At 38.5% G+C, this 24494-nt stretch overlaps 1 protein-coding gene and 1 long non-coding RNA gene across 2 annotated transcripts in view; both read right to left on the bottom strand.

The window, feature by feature from the left end:
• Positions 1-6067: 6067 nt before the first annotated feature.
• On the bottom strand, positions 6068-9419 carry LOC134216726 (uncharacterized). The gene is made up of 3 exons (XR_009980799.1): positions 9255-9419; positions 8948-9190; positions 6068-6836 (listed from the first exon to the last, which is right to left on the bottom strand). It is a non-coding gene; the product is annotated as an uncharacterized LOC134216726 (long non-coding RNA).
• Positions 9420-11254: 1835 nt separating this feature from the next.
• The window catches only part of LOC134216723 (sodium channel protein Nach), a 30803-nt gene continuing 17563 nt past the window's right edge, over positions 11255-24494 (bottom strand). Inside the window, exons 3-6 of the mRNA XM_062695550.1 lie at positions 21337-21491; positions 20736-20902; positions 13101-13215; positions 11255-11461 (exon numbers count right to left, since the gene is read on the bottom strand). Of these exons, the coding sequence (XP_062551534.1) occupies positions 11349-11461; positions 13101-13215; positions 20736-20902; positions 21337-21491 (550 nt within the window). The 3' untranslated portion in view covers positions 11255-11348. The remainder of the gene's footprint in view (positions 11462-13100; positions 13216-20735; positions 20903-21336; positions 21492-24494) is intronic.

Below are 24494 nucleotides of genomic sequence, written 5' to 3'. Positions count from 1 at the left end.
AACCGATCGGATTTTCGTAAGCAAAGTTATAAAGAAAATAAAAATGCTCATTATTGATATGTTATTCTTTTACGTGCTCAATTGAATTTCCCACGATTTAGTATTTCCTTAATAATTTTTCTTGCAAGCAGCGAATTGTCTCGCAATAAAGACGATTTATTCACTTGCTAAGTTTCCTATGTTGCCAACGTACTCATATATTTTTAGATATTAATGACCAACGTTGCAAAACGGTTTCCGAAAAATTTACTGTTCTCATAGTAATTCTCATACAAACTTCAAACCGCGCGTGCGTGCTTAGTCAAAATAAAACCATTGGGATGTGGGATATATGATGTCGGGAGGTAGCGAGGTTTGTTTTGGTAAACGTTTTGCCGCGTGTAATGTGTAGTTTTTCCGCAAATCATGTTCGATCGCACACCAATCCATTTATGTTTCGAACAAAATTGGCGTAACTCACTACACAGGATTTTGTTTTTACACGATTTTTTTTCGCTCGTATTTTTGATCGTGTGGCTTCAATTTGCCACCAAACTCTTCGCAACATGTTTCAAAAAATCCAGAATAAATCAAAGAAAAATCACATGATAATTAATATACGTTAAACATTTAGGATGAGTGGAAAATTGAGAAAATGTAAATCGCGTAAAAACAAAATCCAGTGTATATGAAAATGGTTGGATATGACAATTTAAAATTTTCATTTAAAATTTATTGTTTATTTAATTTATTTATTATTTATTATATAATTTATTTATTATATATTTCATTTCTATTTATTATTCCACTGTGGTGACGATGCCTTTCTCCGATTGTTATTTGACTTTTTAGAGTGATTAATGCATTTCATAGTTAATTGGCTATTAAATAGCGATTAAATGCGTTTGAAGTGTTATTTTAAAGGGATGCTGCCTAAATAGTAGGATACACGCTAACTCTCACCTACTCAGTGACTGAGTAAAATTGCATTGCTCTTTCTATTTTTTCTCTCTTTCTATACCACAGAAATTTTACTCAATTTCCGTCAAACAAGTTAGAGTGTAACCTTGTTTAAAGTTGATAATCATTTTTAATATTCACCTCTTGCTCATATGAACATGTCCAGCATCTGTAGCACTTTTTCACAAGCACTACCTTTTTGCTCCAACCACGGTCATTGCTCTGGTTCTATTTTGTACTTTTTGTGCGAATCACCGCACAAAAGTAGAGTGCAAAAACCAACCGCAGACGGCGGTCGTAACGAAACTGTGAAATTTTACTGGGTTGGTAAAGATTTGGAATTTTTAATGTTTTTACGATGATATTCGATAGTTCCAATAGGCTTAAAAAATTGCTGGAGAGTTGCCGATTCGATTGATAATAAAATCTCGAAAATCCATTGAAAGATAAAGGAGCTATTAGCGTTTGAAATCTATCCTAATTTCGTGACGGTCTCGAATTTGGAAATTTCCGTTTTACACCCTGTATCAGAGCAGGGATGCCAGATGATATTTTCAAATGTCTTCACAGTCGTTTAAAAATGTCTTCAAATGTCTTCAATATTAAAATTATGAATATTAGCGAAAAATTTCAAAATCCAATAGGTCTGTAAATTCAATCAAGTCCTTATTTTATTGATGCGGAATAATGTTTATTTTTTAATACTTAAATTGTTAGAATTTTAGAGAATATGTTTTAAATATAATTTAAATATTTTTTAAATATTTATATTTTATTTAAAATTTTCACGAGATAGTGTATAACGAGTTTCGCTGAATTTTTATTGAGTCTGGTTGAAATTCCACTGGCTATTTTTACTGAACTTCCACGTGGAATTCTTCCAAATTATTTTTAAAGAATATCCTGTACGGATTCAAAATTTACCATGAGATTTTTTGTAGGAACTTCCGGATAAATTTCTGGAGCAACTTCCGGATAAATCCTTGATGGAGCTTCTTATTACTAATACTAATTTCTTCTGGATGGAGCTTCTAATAGCTTCTAAAACTCCTGACGAAATTTCCCGAAGATTTCCTGTTAGAACATCCAAAGGATTTATTGAAGGAACTTCCGGAGGAATTGCTGGAGGATTTTCAGGAGAAATTCTTGAAGAAACTTAAGAAGGAATTCTTGTAGGAACTTCAGAATACATTCCGGAGGGATTTTCTGGAGAAATTCCTAAAGGATTTTCCTGATGAATTTCTGAAGGATATTCCTTAGGAATTACTGAAGTATTTCCCGGTGTTCAGGAATTCCATCGGAAATTCCTTCAGTAATTCCTAAGAATATTCTTCAGAAATTCATCAAGAAAATCCTTCAGGAATTTCACTAGAAAATCCCTCTAGAATTTACCCTGAAGTTCCTACAGGAATTCTTTCTAAACAAACTTCCGGAGGAATTCTTGGAAGTAGTTCTGAATGAATTCTTAGAGGATCTTCTTGAGATATTGCTGCAGAAATTTCCGAAAGAAATTCTGGAGGAAATAACAGAGAAATTCCATAGTATACTTCCGGAGGCATTCTTGGAGAAGCTTTCGGCAACATTCTTGGAGAATCTTCCAGAATAATTCCTGGAGAAACTTCCGGAGGGATCCCTAAAGAAGCCTCCACGGGAATTCCTGGGGGAACTTTCGAAAGAATTTCTGGAAGAACTTCCGGAGGAATTCCTAAAAACAACTGCTGGAGGAGTTCGTGAAGGAACTACCGGATGAATTATGGGGGATCTTCCGAAGGAATTCTTGGATATACTTTCGCTGGAATTCGTGGATGATCTTACGTAGGAGCTTTTAGAGGAAATTCCAATGGAATTCGTGGAGGATTTTTTGGGGAAATCCCTGAAACTTCCGGACAAATTCGTTGAGGAATTTTAGGAGAAATTTCAGAAAGAATACCAGAACGATTTTCCTCAGAGAAAATAATGGAAGAATGACCAAAGGAATTCAAGGAAGAATTTTACGAAAGCGTGCATCACGTTTCCTCGGGATTTGTTTTAAGAACATTTTCGTGTAGTAATTTACCATGGATGTTCTGAGAAATATCTTTTTAACACCAAAACAATTTCAATTTCTTGTTGACATTTGTTAGAATTTTCTATGGAAATTAATTGAGACAAAATTCTTGTGGAAATTGAAAAGGATTTTTTTGTAGGAGTTCATCGGAAATTCTTTTTATTTTACACGAAAAATTCTATTAAATTTTCACTGAAAATTCTTTTAAAAATCCACGGGAAATTCAAAGAGTTTCCCGACGGATATTTAGAGGAATGTGGAATGATGGAATAGAAATGCCGAAAAGATCAGATGAATTCAGAAGGAATTTAGAGAAAAAAATCAGCTCAACGGTTAAATAGATTAAATCTATAGGTGAAACCCTGCAAGAGATCTGATTGACATCAGTGCTGATCGTTGTACCTTCTGAACGTACACATGTATCTGAACACACACATGTTAGTAACACACACATGTAACCGTAGAAAACCTACAAAATCTAGTCATAGAAGAATTCTGTCTATGTTCGCCGCATGTTAGATCGGTCATTGCGTTCCGATTTAATGGTCGAAATACCTTTTCACAGACACGCCAAAAGACGTCGCCGCCATGAGGTCTAAAATGCATTACAGTTATCAATCGGCTAATGTGAATGTATTTTTATAATAAATATAAATTTTGAGATTCTAAGCCCGAGACAAACACTATTATAACTTATGTAATATTTATTAAATTTACATATAGAGGTAGCAGAATTTATAAGTAATAAAATTGTATTTTCTATTCGCTGGCTTATTGATTGTCTTCAAATATCTTCAAATAAGTATACAAGTCTTCACATATTTTGAAAAGTCTTCAAAATGTCTTCACAAAATAAATGTCTTCGCGGAGATTCAAATGTCTTCAAATTGAAGACATGTCTTCAAATCTGGCATCTCTGTATCAGAGTCTTCCCCTTAGACGTAGTTTACGTCAAAAAAACCAAGATTAATCCGCCTAGCGGTAATGATGCCTTTCTCGTCATTTATGAAGTGTATTGAAAATATCACATTAAATAGAAAGGTAAAAAAGCGTTTTAAGGGGAGATCCGGTTATCTATCAATTTTCGTGTGTTAGCGTTCATATATGTAGGGGGAATTACGGCTTTGGCAGGTTTTGTTTTATTATTGGCAGGGGGGTTTTTATGACTGACTAGGCTCAAATTTGGCCTAAACATTCTTTACATATCAAAGAATGTTGTGGTCAAATTTCATAAAATTTGGTCGACAAAAACCCCCCTGCCAATAATAGAACAAAATCTGCCAAAGCCGTCTTTCCCCCTATATGCATTTAAAAAGCTTCTGAAAAAAAATCGTTTTTAATTTTTTTTTTCAAGCGGGGACCTTTGCGAAAAATCAAGAAAAAAAAATGTTTTAATAACTCCGGAACCCAATGGCCGATCGGGCCAATTTTCAATAGCAAAAAAAACTAGGCCGCGTTACCCGTCGAATGCAACCTGTTGCAAGCAAATCGGATAATGCTAAGGTCAAAAAAGTGTGTCTCAATTTTTTTGTACACACACACAAACAGACATCACCCCAAATCGTCGAGCTGAGTCGATTGGTACATATAACAATATGTGTCTTCGAGCCTTCTATAAAAAGTTCGGTTTTGGAGTGGTCCTGTAGCCATTTCGTATACTAGTATACGAGAAAGGCAAAACCCTGAAATCCAGCGATGTTGATGCCTTTATCGTGCAATAGATGTATCAAAAGCATGATTGTGCATTTTTTAACGGGTAGAAATAGTATTTGGTCATAACTTCTGAGCCCATTGTTCGATCTGACCAATTTTCAATAGCAAAAAATGGGTCCGGATTCCGTAGACATCACCTCAGTTTGTGGAGCTGAATCGATTGGTATATAACACTATGGATCTCCGAACTTTCTATCAAAAGTTTTGTTTTGGAACATATACTTAGTATACAATAAAAGCCAAAAATATTTCATCTTCGCTCCTTCGCAATATATGGCCAGCCCACCTCTACGCTTTTGGTTATCGTTAAAAAAATATGAAACAATTACAATTAAATACAATGAATTATTGGCAGTGGCTGATTTTCTACCCGCCGCAGCCACATCCAGGCGCTATACTGCCGTTATACGCATAACTGTCCCATGTATATAGGAAATCCCAGCAAACATGGGACAAATATGCGTATGACGGCAGTATAGTATATGCACAAAATAGCCAGCATGAGTTAACCGCCAGAAATTTGTATGGCGAAAGACATCTAACGCTGGTTTTCTCAAAATTAGGAACTTTTCATGAAAAACTATTTGGTATCGGTTATGAGGGATGGTGTCCGCTACTACGCCTACCAAATATTTTTTCGATTAAAGTGCTTAATTTTAAGAAATCGAACCTTAGATGCCTTTCGCCATACTGATTTCAGGAAGTTAACTCCTAGTGTACCGCTGTAAGCACGCTCAAAGCAGTCGATTCATTGTCAACATAGATCAGAAGTCGCTGATGATACTTCTAGCTTCTGTATGATTTCTACACAGAAGGTCACACTGGCGTACAATAACACAGAATCTTCTTCTTCTTCTTCTTATTGGCATTACATCCCCACACTGGGACAGAGCCGCCTCGCAGCTTAGTGTTCATTTAGCACTTCCACAGTTATTAACTGCGAGGTTTCTAAGCCAGGTTACCATTTTTGCATTCGTATATCATGAGGCTAACACGATGATACTTTTATGACCAGGGAAGTCGAGACAATTTCCAATCCGAAAACTGCCTAGACCGGCACCGGGAATCGAACCCAGCCACCCTCAGCATGGTCTTGCTTTGTAGCCGCGCGTCTTACCGCACGGCTTAGGAGGGCCCCACAGAATCTTATTACTTACTTTACTTTATGCTTGAAACCCGTTTGAAAATGATGTCCATAGTTTAAAGGAAGAGGGGTTCAAGATTTTGTGTTTTTTCGGTATATGAAAAAGAGACAGAGGGGCGAGGGGATCTAAAAATCTCACAAAAAGTAGTGGATATCATATTTGAATCACCAATGCTATTACTGTATATACTTTAGCGCCTGAATGCTGGCGGTAGAATGTAGGAAACCAGTCCTTGCATGTGATTTATTGAAAGTTTGTGATCTTCAGGGTCGAACACATCCGACCATATGCGATGAAGTTGAAGTCTACGATGACGTAGTATTGTGTTCGCTCCATAATTCCTTTGGTCTTTATGACGTTGATGGTGAAGTGAGACCCGCTACAGAGGAGATTGTTGAGCTTATCCTGCATATCGTCGTTCAAAAAGTGTATCGCAACCCACCTACTGGCTATGATATAATGATAAAACGCTTCGTTCTTGCTTGTATCTCGTTGGGGAGTATATTTTTTCGGCACAGATGCAGTAAAACAAGTTGAAATGCATTTTAAGAACTGGTGCCCTCAGCGGTATTAGGCTTATCTCCGAAATTCGAATCAGTTCGTTATCGTAACAGCTTGCAAAAAGCTTCTCTCACGGTAGATAGCACTATCATGAGTATACAAACAGAGGTAATAAAGTAAGAAACGTTTTTTACATCAGATGCTCCCATGTGTTCGAAGGATTTCTATTGTTAACACTGTTGTCCTCGAATTCCGTCTAGCGAATGGAGGATCTCCGATAAACATTACAGGTGGCGACTAGCGAGTCAATTTAGATCCTGTTGCTATTCTTGCTGTCAGAACAGATTCTTCTATAACTGCGGCAATCGATTATTAAGAAATAAGTGGCCAAGGGCGCTGCTGTTATGACCGAAGATGTCGAATCTAGCTATCTATGGCATCGAGTTCGAGAGCAGAATTAAAATCATATCCAATTTTGCGGATTAATGATGCTGAAAAGATAAAAAGGAGTAGTGAGAATCAATAATATGTATTCATGAAGTTTTTTTTCTCATGTGCACAGCATTTGTAGGTATATAAATCTTAAAAAAAAAAATCTGCGTAAATTTCGTGAGGATTCTATTGGCAGTCGATGGATAATTCCATTGGGAAACGCTGGAGGATTCTTTTTGAAATCGCTGGATAATTCCATTCAGAAATGCTATATGTGGCTATATGATTCCATTAGGAAACTCAGGAGGATTCTATTGGGTGACGGAAAAATTCTATAGAGTTTGCTGACGTCTAATCATCTCTCTCTTTCAAGTGCATAGATGGGATGGGAACCTATCTCGTCAATGTGTTTGAATAAAACAGATGATTAGATGTCAGCAAGATCAATTGAGAAACGCCGGATGATTCCATTGAGAAACGCTGGAGGATTTCATTTGGAATTGCTGCATGGTTCCATTGGGAAACACTGGAGGATTCTTTTGACAATCGCTGAATAATACAATTGGGAAACGCTGAATGATTCCATCGAAAAACTCTGAGGATTCCATTGGAGAAACACAGGTGAATTCTATTGCGGAACGCTAGAGGATTCGATTTGGTATTGCTGCAGATTTCGAAACAATCTGTTGGCGTACATCTTCTTCTTCTCTATATATAAAAATGAATTTTTATTTCTTTTGAGGCAATATAACTCACGAACGGATGGACCGATTCGCAAGATTTCCTAACCAATCGATTCGTCTAGGCTCCGCTGTGTTTGTATATATAAAAAGCTGGAAAATTGTACGGAAAAAGCTGAAAAATTGTCAAAATGCATTGTTTTCACAAATTTTAAAGAAAATCATTGAGAAAAAAATTAAATCGATCTAGAATGCGACGACCAACCAAACGATTGACAGTTGGACCGACAAAAAACCCGAGCGAGATCGGGCAGGTTCGACTAGTCATAAATAAAAAATGATTACATTGGCAAACGCTGAAGGATTCCATTTGGAATTGTTGCATGATTGATCCCATTGGAAGTCGCTGAAGGATTTCTCTGGCAATCATTGGATAATTCCATTAGGAAACGCTGGATGATTCCTTTGCAAAACTCTGGAGGAATCTGTTGGAGAAACGGGAGGATTCTATTGAGGAACGCTGAATAATTATATTGGGGAACGCTGGAGGATTCCATTGAAGATACACTGTAGGATTCTATTGGGGGACACTGGAGGATCCCATTTGGAAATGCTGCATGATTCCATTACGAAACGCTGGAGGATTCCATTGGGAAACGCTGGAGGATTCTTTTAGCAATTGCTGGATGATTCCATTGGAAAACTCAGGGGGAAACGGAACGATTATATTGAGAAACGCCGAATGATTCTATTGGGAAACGCTGAAGGATTCCATTTTGAATGAATTAAATGCAGTGGCTGGTTTGCTACCCGCCACTACCAGCAACAGGCGCTATCGTATATGCGCAAACAGCAGCGTGGAGTTAACCGCCAGAAATGTGTATGGCGAAAGGCATCTAAGGCGGGTTTTCTCGAAACTAGGAACTTTTAATGAAAAACTATTTGGTACCAGTTATGTGGGAAGGTATCCGCTACTACCCCTACCAAATAGTTTTACGATGAAGGTGCCTAATTTCATTGAGAAACTCTGGAGGGTTCCGAAACACTGAAAGATTATATTGGGGAAAGCTGAAGGATTCCATTGACAATCGCTGGAAAATTACATTGGGAATTCCTGGTCTCCTGGATACTGGACGACTTTATCAGCTTTACCTGAAAGATTACATTGGGATTTGTTGGAATCAATTGGGAAACGATGGGGGATTTCACATTTCCATTTCCACATTTCCATAGCTATGGGTTTATATAGGAAATTGCTGGATTTCATTGGGACACACCAGAGGATCACTTAAAGATTTTTTTGAGGATCTTATTTGAATTCTATTGTAATTCGCTGAAGAATTTCCGTTGGGAAAGAGTATATTATATACGGAATCCTTAGGGCTTCCTTCGCCTATTGCTAGACAAAGATACTAAACTACAAAGACAGAGCATGCCGAAGGCTGCTAGGTCCGAAAGTATCATCGAGTTAGACTCATAAAGACACATACACATTCATGTTTCGTGATGGGACGCAAGACACTGTAGCAGACCCCGTGTTAATCTGGTTCGACCGGTGTTTCGTCACTCTGACCAGGTTATCCAACGGATAGCTGTTGACCATGCCATTTGATCACTATTGACCGCTACTTGCTGACTAGCAAGGCAAGGAAATCCATACGTGGCATTCTTTGCTTAGGGCGGTATCCACTTTCAGGATGGTCATTAACCGCGATAGATCGTTGAAATCGATTCTAGAAAAAAAAGAGATCGATATGAAACATTGATTAAAATTTAATCTTTTCCACCAACACTTACCATGAGCACTTTCGGTTTTGCCAGCCGCGCTGATAAGCTCCCTCATGCAAGAGCTCTAGATGTCTATAGGCACCATACGAATCACCGGATCTGCAAAAATATCATCGAATCTGCCAGAACACCGACGGATTTGAGAACGCCTTCAGAAGAATCGAGACTTCCGGGGCTGCGGTTTTGTTTGTTTTGTTTTTTACAAAATCTCGCCGCACTGAAAAAAAAACATCAAGGCGAGACATAAATTGATAAAAAAGTTTCATCCCGCCGAATCATTCTGAATCTTTTTGATTTTTTTTTAATCTTTTCAGTGATTCGAGAAATGATTAAAGTGTCTTCCCCCCTGATAATTTCATTTATTCAAAAGAAACATTCATAAATTGCGCAACGTTTAGCTGGGAGGGGTTGCGAGATGTGTGGAGATCCATATAATTTTTAGAGGATTCATACAAATAGTGTAAGATAGGGAGAGGGGTGATGAAATAGCCAAATTTTATGTTACGTGATTGGTGGACTTTCTTTAAGGAAAAAGCCTTTGTATACGTCACGCGAAACCTCATATATATTTTTACCTCTGTAGTTTTTTGTATATAAAAAAAACAATGGTTTTTCGTATGAAAGTGCATTTCCCCCTTTAAGAGCTACGTAATCTTTAAACATTCCCTAATATATGCTCATTAAACATCAATTAAATGTTATTAACTCTTATTTGTGTTAATATATACTTAAAGCACATGATTGGATAAATGCGTACTCTTACCCCACCCGATGCGCACTTTTACCCCACCGGTGAAGTAAGAGTGCGTTTTTCACTTGTCTTGCAATAAGGGTTCTACTAAAACGAATCTCAATAATTTCAATATTTTTTCCACTGGGTAACATAAAGGAAGAGTATATGAATCATCGACACTGATTTAATTGCAGATGCTTGCTTCATAAGGGCCACATGATCGATTGAAAACTAAGTGCGTACTCTTGCCCCACTCTACTCTAGAGTCGGTGCCGTCGGTGCGAGCTCTGAGACATCTAGGAGTGACGGTCGATGACCGGTTGAATTGCAACATCCATGTCGATCATTCTTGTGAAAAGGCGGCTAAAATTATCAGTGCGCTGGCAAGGATCATGCCGAATGTCGGTGGTCCGAAAGACAGTAGTGTAGGCGTCTTCTGGCGGTAGTATCATCCACGATACTGTGGGACGGAGTTCCAGCCTGGGGAGCTGCGCTCACAAGACGAAACGTAACCGAAGGAAGTTGAACAGCGTGTTTGGTTTGATGGCCATCCGAGTCGCGAGTACGTACAGGCAGTTTGCGTTATCGCCGCGCAGGGATGATTCCAATCTGCATAATCCTAGCAGAGGATATTGAGTGCTACAAACGGAAAGTTTTCAGAAATGTGCGGAAGACGATCAGACTGAACTCTATGATCAAGTGGCAGCAGGAGTCGGACAATACGGATAATGGAAAACCATAATTATGCATAATATTTATTCCTTTTTGTGTGTAGTCCCATTCTCCCACGAAAGAGCGTACCTGAAGTCATATTTTAATACTAGACGCCGGGGTGAGTCAGGAGGATTCGAGTCAAGAACTTTGTGGCACGACCGCCAAGTAGGGATCGACACAACGTAACAATGGATCGGCCAGCGAGTCGTCTAACTAGCCTAAGCTAGGGGCCGGAATTTAAGAAGAAGTGCATGAGCTGAGCACAGCCCTCCCGTTGTAGTCGCAGTATCCCGTGTTCCTGGGAAGATCGAGGCAAGGAGAATAAGGAACCCGGCTAACACCTTCTGTGTTTCCGGGAGGCACATATTTAGCAGGTCGGGCTGGAGCCTAACCCAGTTCGCCTTGAGCATTGCTCGGTGTCTGTCGCGTAGCTGGGATTTCCTATGTACATGGGACAGTTATGCGTATAACAGCAGTTCATTCCTTGTAAAAAAACACACAATAAATGGAAGTGCATTCATATTGATTCGTATATTTTGCATTGTGTAATATCTTTGGAGTCGACTTTACTTGTCGGTGTAAGCAATTGAGTTCTATTTCTATAGCCATATGAACATGATATTATGAGCAAACGAGTAAACTATGCCATGTCCCCATTAGCGGCGTCCCAAACAGTACCACACAAGCCGAAGAGTAAAAAAGTAGATAATTTCCACTACTCCCAAAACACTGAAGCCAAGGAATAGGCCGGCTGTCCCACCGATAGAAACTGTGGAGAAAAAAACATTGATTCGTTATTGTTACGATTCTGAGTGATAATGGTACGAAAGAGATGGGAAATATAGAAGAATTTTGAATTCCTAAGAACGAACAAAAACTTTCTATACACCAATAATCATTATTGCTTGCTGTTTGGAATGTTTCCATTTTTCATGGATAACACGCTTCGCTGCCAAACGATGATAGTTCAAGTTGATTGCACTAACAACAAAACGGACGCTCTAGAACAGCGGTTCTCAACCTTTTTCTTGGGAGGTACCCCTTCGTACTTCTGCATTCATTGAGGTACTCCTATTTTTATCGCCGCTCTCCCACGAAATTAAGCGTTATTTTATTATTCCGTAAAAGTTTGCAGTTCAAATACCGGGTTAAAAGCAGAAGGGTGTAAGTGACGCTTTGGTCAAAACTGAGTTGAGTACAGGAAAAAATATGTTGGTCTTCGGGCTTTGCGGTAATATGTTGATAAAATTTGTACGATGTTAATATAAAATGTGAATATTCAACGAAAATTTGTATTTTTTTGTATTTCATGCAATTTGTATGAAGCGAAAAAATATTGAAAAACTTTGCACCAATTTTTCTCAAAACTATTTTTTTGTCACTTACATCCCTATGCGATTGACCCCCTCAAGTTAATACATCAAGCTGCTTACAAGACTGAAGATTTGAAAGGCTTCCAAGCATCTTGAAAGGATGCATTTGAGCCGATTGGAAGGTCTGAGCCGTATAGAAGGAGGCTTCTGAGCGAGGTTCCCGAACCTCTTGAAACAAGGCTCCCGAACCCCAAGAAAGTAGGCTGCCAAGCCTATTGAAAGGGGGCTCCCGAGCCTTTTGAAACGGGAAGGAGGCTTCCGAGCCTCTGGAAAAGAGGCTTCCGAGCCTCCTGAAAGGAGGCTTCCGAGCCTCTGGGAAAGAGGCTTCCGAGCCTCTTGGAAGGAGGCTTCCGAGCCTCTTGGAAGGAGGCTTCCGGGGCTCTTGGAAGGAGGCTTCCGAGCCTCTTGGAATGAGGCTTCCGAGCCTCTTGGGATGAGGCTTCCGAGCCTCTTGAAAGGAGGCTGCCGAGCCTCTTGAAAGGAGGCTTCCGAGCCTCTTCGAAGGAGGCTTCCGAGCCTCTTGGAAGGAGGCTTCCGAACCTCTTGGAAGGAGGCTTCCGAGCCTCTTGGAAGGAGGCTTCCGAGCCTCTTGGAAGGAGGCTTCCGAGCCTCTTGGTCTCAAGCCTCGAGATCTTCCCGTGACAACTGTTTTACATTTTTTATATTTTTTCTCAAGAGACGAATTTTAAGAAAAAATTCCTTAATCGATATACTAATTTTGTTGCATATTTGAAATTACTGTAAAAAATGATTGGCAACTTTGCTTGGATTCGTTTTAAGAATCCCTAAGAATGAATATCGCATATTGAATTCCACAACAATAAGAGGGAATGAATTGTAGCGGAGTTCTTTTTTTCGTTATTTTTAATCTATAAAATATCAATTCTTAATTTTCACCTAGTTACTTAGTTGAAGTGATTTGGCCAAGGTAACTCAAAAAAACACGGAAAAGTTAAATTTGCAAGTGGGGAAAGGAAATAGAGAGAAAGTGTGCTGTTAATTTGGATGTAAATCATGTGACATTATAATCTATACCTAATAAATCAGTAAAAGTAAACAGCACTTGTCGGCTGAAGCGAATCAGTGGGTATCTCTTCATTAGAACAAGGCCACCATTGCTGCCAAGAAGTTTTCGTGTTCCAACCAAAACCTGAAATGAAAATACAAGGAGATTGTTAATTGAATATGTAGCATATTGTTATTCGTCTATCACAGAGCTTCCCAAACTTTTGGGTATGCGACCCACCTAGCAAAATTCTATATGTCTCGCGACCCACCTATGAAAAAATGCATTTTACCAAGTAGTATTAAGCATTAATTGAAGCAGAATGTCATCTGTTTCGGCTTCTTCCACATAACAAATATTCACGTTACCTTACATGTACAAATGCAAAAAATGACGAACATGGTATTGTTTGTCAAAATGTTAGCGTTTTTATTTTACTTTATTAAGGGGACAGCTTTTAGGCATAAATGTTTAAATAAAATAGCGTGGTGATGGATATTTAAAATAAAATGCGGTTTGAACTTGAAATAATGTTCCTGAAAAAAAAAATAATTAAAAAGTTTAGCATTCGAGCTGCAATTAATATTAAATTTTGTTCAGCGCGACCCACCAACAATCCGCTCGCGACCCCCCTGGGGGTCGGGACCCACAGTTTGGGAAACCATGGTCTATCATGTTATTCTTTAAGATTGAAAAATTCAAACAAAATTTACAATGTTTATTGAATGGATAAGTGTTGTTTGATCATAGCTTGCATATTTCCATAAACTATAAGTTTGTACTTACTCTGTTCTGGCATTTTCTACCTTAGTGCTATTGCCTTTAACATAATCAAATAAACATAGAAAATGAAAATAAAATAAGCTTACCTTGAGAAAACCGGATTTATATCGAATTACATAAGAGGTAACATAAGTGTAGATAATTTATTTCAAAATTTCTATAGATACTGAACTAGACCCATGCGCCGAAGTATTTGTGAACTGCGGCGAATTTAGGCCATTTTTACACCGGCGGCGGTGTCGGTGATGTTACGCCGTAAGCGTTTGTCGGCGGCGTGAAGAATTTTGTGCTGGAAAAAATCCACGCAGCAAGGCATATCATGCTTTTTTATAAATTTTTGGGTTTTTGTACAATTGCTAGCTATAGCCAGAATGATATGGAATGAACATCCTAATAACTATAGCTTGTATCTCCACAGCAAAAGTTTACATTAAATCTTTCACTAGGACATTGCTGCATCACAGCACATAAGTTCATTGGAAAGTACTTCGGATATAAATCCAGAAATTCGTTTGGAAGGTCCTATAAAATTGTTTTCTATTTTCATAGATTCCCATACCTTCAGTCAGCTCCATGCGAAGAGAAGAAGTTGGTAAGCTGCAAAAAGGTTCCGGTCCTGTAAACCGACTTGATGATCCGAGTCTCGCCAGCATATCGGCTTTTTCGTTACCATCTATTCCACAGTGTCCTGGAACCCAATATAGATTGACTTGGTTCCGACAAGACAATTTTTGGAGGGACTGAATACATTCCCAAACTTGTTTTGAAATGCATGTTGCCGACTTTAGAGCATTCAAAGCTGCTTGGCTGTCGGATATTATGCATATATTTGAGTGTGAGTCAGTATAAAACGTAATTGATCCTGAACGAAGTGTTGGTCCTCCATTCAACCATGTATGTATTGCGCCCAGGATCAATTACTTTGAACAGTCTATTGAAATTGTACTTTTTGTCCATCCAGTCTTCATTGTTTATTACTAGGGAGTTTATACTAAAGGTTGTTAGAATGCTAAGATGACCCTTAAGAAGGTCGCCTCCTCGGATCTTCTGATCCTCAAGGCAATCTTTTCAGCTTCTAATTGTACAATTTGATGCAGAGGAAGCATGTACAGTAAGCATTTAGTGCACTCGATGGTGTACTGCTCATTGCACCTGTAATTGAGATAGTCGCTAATTGTTGAAGTTTTTCGAGCTTCATCTGAGAATTCTTCTCTTTCGTCTTTGGTTACCAATTACCATTGGTAATTCTTGATTTTACTATAGTTGAATATATCCAATGGATCATTTTCGGATTAAGTCCCCATTGCCTACCAAAAGTTCGTTTACTAATCCATAGAGCATTTGTCGCTTTATTAATGGCGTGTTCTAAATGCATGTTCCAGTTAAGTTTGCTATCAAGAACTACGCCTAGAAATTTGACTGTATTCGAAAGTTCCAATCGTGTAACTTTCAATATCATGTTGTTTAGTGAGAATTTCCTCCTATGCGTGAAGGGCACAATAGTGGTTTTGGAAGGATTTACACTCAATCCGTCTCTATCGCACCACGTGGAGACATAGTTTAAAGCAGTTTGCATTCTGTTGGCGATAATGTCATTGTATTTGCCTCGTACTATTATGACAATATCGTCAGCGAAACCAATTACTTTGAAGCCCTGGGCTATAAGGTATTTATGAAGATCATCTACTATTAAAGACCACAGTAAAAAAAAAACAGATAATACGCCTCCTCCTTTGATTGCTCTAACACTAATATGAGAATTTCCAAGGTTCTTTTTGTTAAAATTTCTTCAATCCAATCTACAATGCATTTATCGAAGCCACGATTTGACATTGCCTTTTTTTTATGGAATTATGAGAAGTGTTGTCAAAAGCTCCCTCTATATCTAAGAAAGCAGCAAGAGAAATTTCTTTTGCTTCAAAAGATTTTTCTATTTTTGTAACAACTGCATGTGATGCGGTTACTGATGATTTACCTTCCTGATAAGCGAATTGGTGTTTGCTTAACGGTAGTTGGGTTAAATACGATGACTTGATATGTAAATCTATTATTTTTTCGATTGTTTTCAGTAGAACGGAGGACAAGCTTATTGGCCTAAAGGATTTTGGAGAGGTTTTATCCTTTTTATTTGCCTTAGGGATAAATGTCACCCGTACTTGTCGCCATACTGACGGAGCTTAGCGATAAACTTTCTTGAAACAGCTTTGTGAGGATAGGTATTAAAATTGCCTTACCTTTTTGCAGCAGTACAGGAAAAATTCCATCACTACCCGGTGATTTGAAAGGTTCAAAGGAATCTATGGCCCATTCGACCTTTCTTTCAGTAAAAATTTGTGTGGCCAGAATACGTGCATCGTTCCTGGATCTTTCTAGCTCAGTCATTTCGTTCACTGTTCCATGAATATGATGGCTGATTTCAATGATTCCAGTTCCTATTGCATTCGCATTTAGGTCTTCATTTGAACTGATAATAGACCCCGGAAAATGAGTGTTCATCATCAATTCTAACGTTTCACTCACAGATGTGGTGAATAAGCTTCACATGTTTTCACATGTATGCCTCCAATGTATCCTTTTAGATCGCCTAATCTCTCAGTTGTAATCGGTGTGGGATTGTTTGTATTTTTCCCACTGTTGTGTTCGCTTAGCCCGGTTGAAAAGCTTAGCCCGTCGAGAGTATCCCTAGCTTCACATAATTCGCAACATCTCTATATGACGGCTTGACTTTACCCTCGGAATTTCTTGTAGGTGCCGAGTGTCCTGTCTGAGCCGTGTCGATTCTATGTTGCACTGAGTTGGTCTTGGCTTGGGTTTTACTGCCCTGGTTTCGACAAGCGAGTGTTGGATTTCCGCTTGTATTTGATCCATTCAAGTCCATTTGTCTTGGGCGCTTGGAGGGATCCGATGTTTGAGGTGGTTTTTCAGCCAGACGGTAAGCTTCCTCATAGCTAATCCCACGATCCAACAGTTTTTTTAGGCGCTTTTGTCCAGCACCGCTCAGTTTTTTCGTAGTTGTTCTGCCGTTGTCCTGAGATGGTGTTTTTTGCTGCCCATCGGAGGTATTTGGGACAATAATTGGCGGTGGTGAAGACAATAATGTTACGTTGATGCCATCCTCAAAGTCATCATCATCATCGTAATCATCAGCTTCTTCGGCACCATCATTATCCGTGTTCAGAATGGACGATGAACAGGGAAGTGCATCTTCGACTGATTCGCCTGGAAGCTGTAGAATCTCGTCTTCCCTTTCTCTGTCGATTTCCATTTTTGATGCACTCATTGTTGCGTTGATCAGGGTTTTAAAATGAACAAAGATGACAAAAAATACTAACAAATGAAAAAAAACACTTGATTTATTTAAACAAAAACGCTATTGGAGTACAAAACAAAATCTCACAATTCAGAATAAAATGTAAATAAAACAAAAATAAATAAAAAAAACAATGATTTCCAGAAACAAAAAAAAAAACGATAATGAGGTCATGCATTAAAAGAATAAATAATCTATTCAAATAATCAATAACAAGAAAAAAAGAAAACTGAAGAATATAAATAATATTATGGCCACAACTTGTAAATATTTGCACTACGAGAAGGTAACGGACACTATATGATATTCAATTTAAAGAGAGTTATCGGTGTAAATAAAACAATTAAGCCGACCAAAGTTTTATTTTACGGGTCCCTCCTTAGCCGTGCGGTAAGATGCGCGGCTACAAAGCAAGACCATGCTGAGGGTGGCTGGGTTCGATTCCCGGTGCCGGTCTAGACAATTTTCGGATTGGAAATTGTCTCGACTTCCCTGGGCATAAAAGTATCATCGTGTTAGCCTCATGATATACGAATGCAGAAATGGTAACTTGGCTTAGAAACCTCGCAGTTAATAACTGTGGAAGTGCTGAATGAACACTAAGCTGCGAGGCGGCAATGTCCCAGTGGGGGATGTAATGCCAATGAAGAAGAAGAGAAGAAAGTTTTATTTTATCGTTTTAGAGGGTAAAAAATAGTATACAGTATAATAATAAATAATAATAAATAAAAATAAAAGTTAAATAATAAAAAATAAAAAAATGTAAATAAATAATACCAAATTAGCCAAATGAAAGTTTATCGCAGTTATTTAAGGCGATATATTCTTTTATTATTGTTTATACTCCTCACAAGATCATTTTTATCCTCGCATCTCCCTAACGCATGATTTGCAGTCGATGGCAATCGTGTGCCACCATACTGCAGTAATGTGAGTTTATCGGTCTCACTATTAATCACTCACTTGTTATTTACTGGATTAGTGAGCGGATAATATGGTAATTATGCATGCAATTTAAATCGTTTGTTTAAAATAAAAACAGATCTAACACTAATTACACGCCAAGGTTGCTATGTTGTAGCAATATTATTGGGCAAATAACAACAAATTCCAGGTTCAGGCAAAGCACTCTGAATCGGAACGAGAAGATTTGTTTGTTTGTGTTCATGTATTCTCATTTTTCACCAAAGGAATGAACATAACTTGCATGCAATGACTCGAAGCACTTTGTATGCTATTTATTGTTCGCAATTGTTGCTCACTTTTTTTTTGTTTTCTCCTTAATAATAGAAACACTTTCTGGGAGATAAACTGTTTTTTTTTATGATTATTGGCAATAATCTCTGTACTTACATACAAAGTATGATTCTTAGCACTTGAAAGAAGTACACTTGTCACTCGCGAATTAAGAATTCACTTCACCGAGCTTATTTAGCTTAAGAACTTCGAGAGCCGGTAGAAATCGCACTTAGTAACCAGTAACAGAGTTGCCAGAAAATGGTAATTAAATTCTACTGTTTTGTTGGGTGGAGCCGTATGCAGACCAAGTTTCAAGCCAGGGTGACGGATAACATACATACTTTTAAAATTTTATACAAAATTCCTTCGGAAATTATTTTAACAATTCCACTGGAATTTTTCCAGGTTTCCATAAGACATTCCATTCCCTCGGAAATTAATCTAGTAATTCCTTCGGAATTTCCACCATTTCCTTCCAAAATTTTAGGACGAATTTTCAGATATCTTTGTACATTGTACATTCCTAGAGAAATTTTCAAATAAACTTCCAAAGGAATTACCCAAATTCTAAAATTTCTCATAGATTTTTTTTCGACATTCCCCCAAGAATTCCTTCGGATATTTCTACAAGGAATCCTTCAGAAAATTCTCCAGAAATTCCTCAAAACTCTATGAATTTTCTTCAGGTATTCGTTCAGAACTTCCTCCAGGACTTCATTCGGAAATTATTTCAAGAAAACCAAGAAATTTATTTGGGAATTGTTTATTAAAATAAATTGAAACCAGTGTTTTTTTCAGAACAATTCTAGTAATTCAAGTATTACGGAGAAAAAGAAAAATTTGGATAGCTACGCGGAAATAACGCGCAGAGGTAAATCCCCGCATAGAACAAATCATGCATAGTGTGCGTTGAATTGAGTTCAAACATTTAACACAAATGAACTGTCACTTGTGCACTAATTTGAATGCCGCTACGCAGACATGAAAATATTTCATAATTAGATTTAGAGAAATGCGCTGTATAATTTGGTATAGTTCTGTCATAAAAGTCTTATGTTGTTCGAAAATATTAGTCTTACATAATGCTTATTGGCTATGCGCGAACCCCGTTTTTCAGGTATGTTTAGAGTCCTGCCCAACATCAGTGTGATTTGAGTGGCGCACGGTACCTTTGGCAGGGTCTAAATGCGAATGCATGCAGTTTTTTGTGTTAGTTCAAAATAGCTCATTGTGAAAACACAGTACGTCCTAGGTGAACTGCATGACTTGCAGTGGCTAAGTGAAAGGTCTGCAAGCTCTTGTAAATAGTCCCTGCCGCTCCCCAAAACTCAAAAATTTTGAAATTCATGGAATTTGTGTTTTTGTTCGTTAAGGCATCTTTCTTTCATATATGTAGTGGAACGTTTTTGATTCAGAATTTTTCATTCACTCCTCCGCCATGATTAGGAATGGGAAAATATTAATTCCAACGTCTGTTTCCCCTCCCTTGAAATTCAGTGGCCATTTGATTCTTTGAGGAAGGATGAGTTTTCCGGTTTAATAAACTCATTCATTTGTTGTTTCCCACTTCCTTCATTATTCAAAATTCAGGTGTTCGTCCCCACTAATCCAGTGATTCTTTAGTAGCATTCAAATATAGAAATGTCATAAATGTGAATAAAAACAAAACATTGCAAATTTTAGCATACGCTGTCTATGATCACTAGCCAGGAAAATATTCATTAGAGGCGCTTTCAATTTTCCAGGATTCCAAATTTTTCTTGCAATGCGTAATACAAGGAGAAATAAAGGAAATGCTCAATTTGGTGGGTCACGTTCCCCATCGTGCTCCAACTCCAGAAGCCAAGTTACTATTTTTCTATTCGCATTTCACGATCGTTGGGTGTAAACATGGTTCCAGTTTCACAGTAGCTGGGCAACCCGTGGAGAATGTTGAAAGCTTCCAATATCTTGGTAGCCAAATGGCGTCAGACGGCGGTACCAAGATCGACATAGGCGCACGGATAAAGAAAGCAAAGGCTGCCTTTTCGAGTTTAAGAAATATCTGGAAATGTCTTGTGAGCGTGTGAGGAGCATCATGGCCCAGATCTGTGCTAACTGAATATTTCCGAGATAAACAACCAAGGCCTATAAGGGGAATGTTGGCTGGTCCTGCACTCGATTGCATAATTCTTGTTCACCAATTTTTGAAAATCACAGTTGTTAGGCTTCAATAATTCGGCTTTCATTTTTCATCTATTCCAATACTTTTTGAATGCAAACTCAATACAACACAAAAAAAAACAACAAACCTCGAAATCAGAACCGAAAAATGACAACTAAAGCGGCTCACCTGAGTTCTCTCGATAATGACCTTTGAGTCTACGCAGTTTTGTTCGCAGTAGCAGTCGATCGAATCATGGCCATCGTGATCTTCTCGGAATTCAAGGAAAAGTTGCTTCAATGGTGGGAAACAAACCTTGAGCGTACGATAGTCGCACACTGGTTTCGGTGGTTTCACTGGAATGGTATATTCATTTAGTTGCTGGTTTTACTTCGGTATTTCAAGGACACTTTAGGCTCAAGCGGAGACGCATGGTTTTTTGTAGTCTAATATAGCCAATGAACTTATTAACGTGTCACATCATAGGTAAGTCAGATGTTTTTTTGTCGCAAAAGTTGCCAAATACGAGCTATGGTCACGACGAAAGCCATTTTTGTAGTTAGTAGAGGTAGCGGGACAATTTTTTTATCAAGTTCAACAGCTCCTTTCTCTTAATACGTTTTCTTTATTAAACTTCTAATAATGTGGATTGTCATGGTTTTCGAAACCATTTTTGGCATAAGCCATCAAATACCTTGATGATTTATGACAATGGCAAATGATAAATATGGAAGTTATAAAATGATGAACTAGACTAGTTGCCGCATAGACTGCCGTCGCTCTCACCTACCATTGTTGGGGTAAAAATGTGGAATGCAGCCACAGTGCTGATAGGCAATATTCAACCGGCACTCCTGAAGACAGATTCCTTTAGTGTAGATGCTGTAGTGAGTGAGATTCGACTCGGAGAAGAACCGACAGCCACGTTGTGCAACCGTTGTGTCTCTGCAAAACGAGTAGAAATAGAATTAAATGATTGATTTGCAGTAATTTTGCTGGAATATTTATTTCATTTCATCTCAACGAGTGCCAATTACTGAACCTTTCAAATTGCAAACTACATTAAGCATGATGATAGTCTCCGACAGGGCGGGCTAATGGCTTATTACAGCGTCTCCGTTTGGCTCTGTGGAGAGTCATAATCCCGCTTTTACATTTACTGTATGGCTTGGCTCCATGAAATGCACAATTGCATCGCGGCAGATTGTGCCGCAGCGTTCAAAATGAAGCTTCATTTTTGAGTTCTCGCATTGCGAATGCACAATACACGCTAATTGCACTCCACGACTTTCCTCGACTTTCCTCTTCCGTAGAGTGGGAAGGTTGGCTCAGTGAGAGAAGGTCAGGGTTTTCGATGTGAGGAGGTTTTTGTGAGAATGTACTTTAGCCAGACGTGCGGGAGCCGACGGATATAAAACCAAAAGCATTCTGCCATTTCCATTCAACACAAACAAATTTTACAAAGAGGATACTCAAGCAGGTTTCAACCCCAAAGTAGTCGCATAACACTGCACTCGCAATTCGTAGACGTCATTTCGTTCCGTTTGAGTTCTTAACAGACCGTATCAGAAGTGGCGGCACACCTCCCCTTACGATTATGGGTTAACTGTGATTTATTTTACTGATCAAAAATTAATGTACCGATTTGACTCAAACTCCAAACAAGACTTATATCACAAACTCATATATTTTATTTATTTATCTGTAATTTTGCGTTGCTCGTTGACGAGTGAACGGTGGACGAGTGCTCGCCTATGTTCCAGCAACCTTCTGATCTGGTATCCCACGGGGTGGTGGAAGTAGTCGAAAAAAAAACTGCTGGATAGGATAGTCTTGGCTTGATGGGGCGATCTGTTTCTCTCTCTCTCTCTGGCGTCTTCCCTCTTAAGCTTAATCGACAGAGCCCAGGACGATATCGGAATGACTCTGTCGAGACGGGTCCTTTTTAGCGATTAGAGCACCAATTTGGGCCCGAGGCATCGCTTCTTGGTGAATGATAGCCGCGCTCGGCTAGAGCATATGTGGGTTCTTTACGCGTTAGGCGTAGTGGCCAGCGTGTGCCTCGCCAACCTTAGGTTGGCAAACAAAATGGCATTATATCTTGAAGTAGCACAAAAGGTTCTGTGAGGATAACTGGAGAAATTTTTAGACAAATGCCGTACTAAACGCTACTAATTTGTAGTTTTACGATAGTTTTATACTAAATAAGGCCATACTGTACTTAGATATGCACTATCCGAAGCACATGAACGCCAGACTAAAAGTGAGGGACGGCGGAATCCTTTTACACCTCAATGTCTCCCCAGATGAAAGTTTTCTTTTGCCACCACCCCCTTTTGTTACTAGATTTGCGTACGCCTACATGTTGGGGAAGATCCATTAACTACGTAACGCAAAAATTGAACATTTTCAACTCCTACTCCCCCCTATGTTACACTTTTTGTATGAAACATCTTAAAATTTTGTATGGACCATCACATTTTGCTCAACCCCTTCCCCCCTATAAGCGTTAAGTAATTTGTGGACGCTCCCTTGTGTTGTTGTACCCACTGATGCTCAACATGTCTTCCTCCTTGGGCCCACTCTACTGTTAAACAATTTAAATATCGCGCTAACTAACGTTACTAACAAACATGTTTATTATTGACTTGATAAACTTTTGACGTAGGACTTACGTCTTTTTTATCCAGGACTTCAATCTTAGAAACATGACATTAACAACATACAAAAAGCACAACCTTTAACCAAACCTTTTAATCTGTAACACTTGATTCCAACGTTGGTAAAAAACAAACCAACCACATAATATCAATGATATACAGTCGTTGGCAAATCCATAAGTAACAAAAGAGAAGACTCAATAGCGTATCTGCAACAAGAGTTCACGAAAGTGATGATGATAATATTTACCTTTGAAGGCATATCCCGTAATTTTCGGTATATATATGGGGGAAAAGGTTCGGTTGACGGCACCCATTTTGTATTTTGTCCAAAATTTGGTTCTTAGTATATTATGTACATTTCCATTTGTACATGGTAATATAAGGTAAATAAGATTTTTTACCATTTCACTTTTGTAGTCCGGTTGTGGGGTTGCTGATGAAGCTGTGTGTGGATGCCAGACACAACTGAATACTCATCCTACTTGGTTGGCATTGCACAAAACAATACGTGTGAAAGAGTTGGTTTTAAAAATAGATTGCGAGAGTTCGGCTATGTGTCTAGTGTTGGAAATTTGATCCCATCAGTAGCCTTCTGGCTGCGGAGGACGATGGAGGTCTCTCTTAACTTAGTAAGGAAAGCACCTGTCTAGCGTACTGGTTTCGTGGGATCACACCCCACCGAAGGAAGTGGTTACCCTCCAATACATTTTTCGAACTAAATCTTTCACATGTTGTGCAAATGCACATACCGAGTTTTAAACATAGTAAGTTTTTTATTAATTTTAATTGTCATAAGGCAATAAAAAATCTAGAATAATATACCTAGCAGTGATGATGTCTTTCTCAAGCATTGAAGAATGTAGAATTTTTCAACGCCAAAACCCATTTTTTTTGACGCCAAAACCCATTTTCAGCGTTTGCATTGAATTTTGACGTATGGTTAACGTCATGACTCAATCAGCGGAGGCCCAACCAGGAATGCCAGAGAATATTTTCAAATGTCTTCACAGTCGTTTAAATATGTCTTTAAATGTCTTCAATATAAAAATTATGATTATCAGCGAGAAATTTTAAAACCCAATCCAGTTTTCCGCGAGCGGTAATGGCCGCCAGATTGCCTGCGGGTTAGTTTCTGATTTACCGTTGCTGGAGGTCAACTGCACCCACTGTTCCAAGCATTTTGATTAATGTGATATACAAAAAGGCTCGAATTCACTTTATCAGCACCTTCTTATATGCCACATTGGTCAGAATGCTCGTAACGGTGGGTGCAGTTGACCTCCAG

Source organism: Armigeres subalbatus, chromosome 2 (assembly GCF_024139115.2).
Source record: "Armigeres subalbatus isolate Guangzhou_Male chromosome 2, GZ_Asu_2, whole genome shotgun sequence".
In the NCBI taxonomy this organism is placed as follows: domain Eukaryota; kingdom Metazoa; phylum Arthropoda; class Insecta; order Diptera; family Culicidae; genus Armigeres; species Armigeres subalbatus.
Note: the sequence above shows the minus strand (reverse complement) of the source record. Positions and strands in the feature narration are given on the sequence as shown.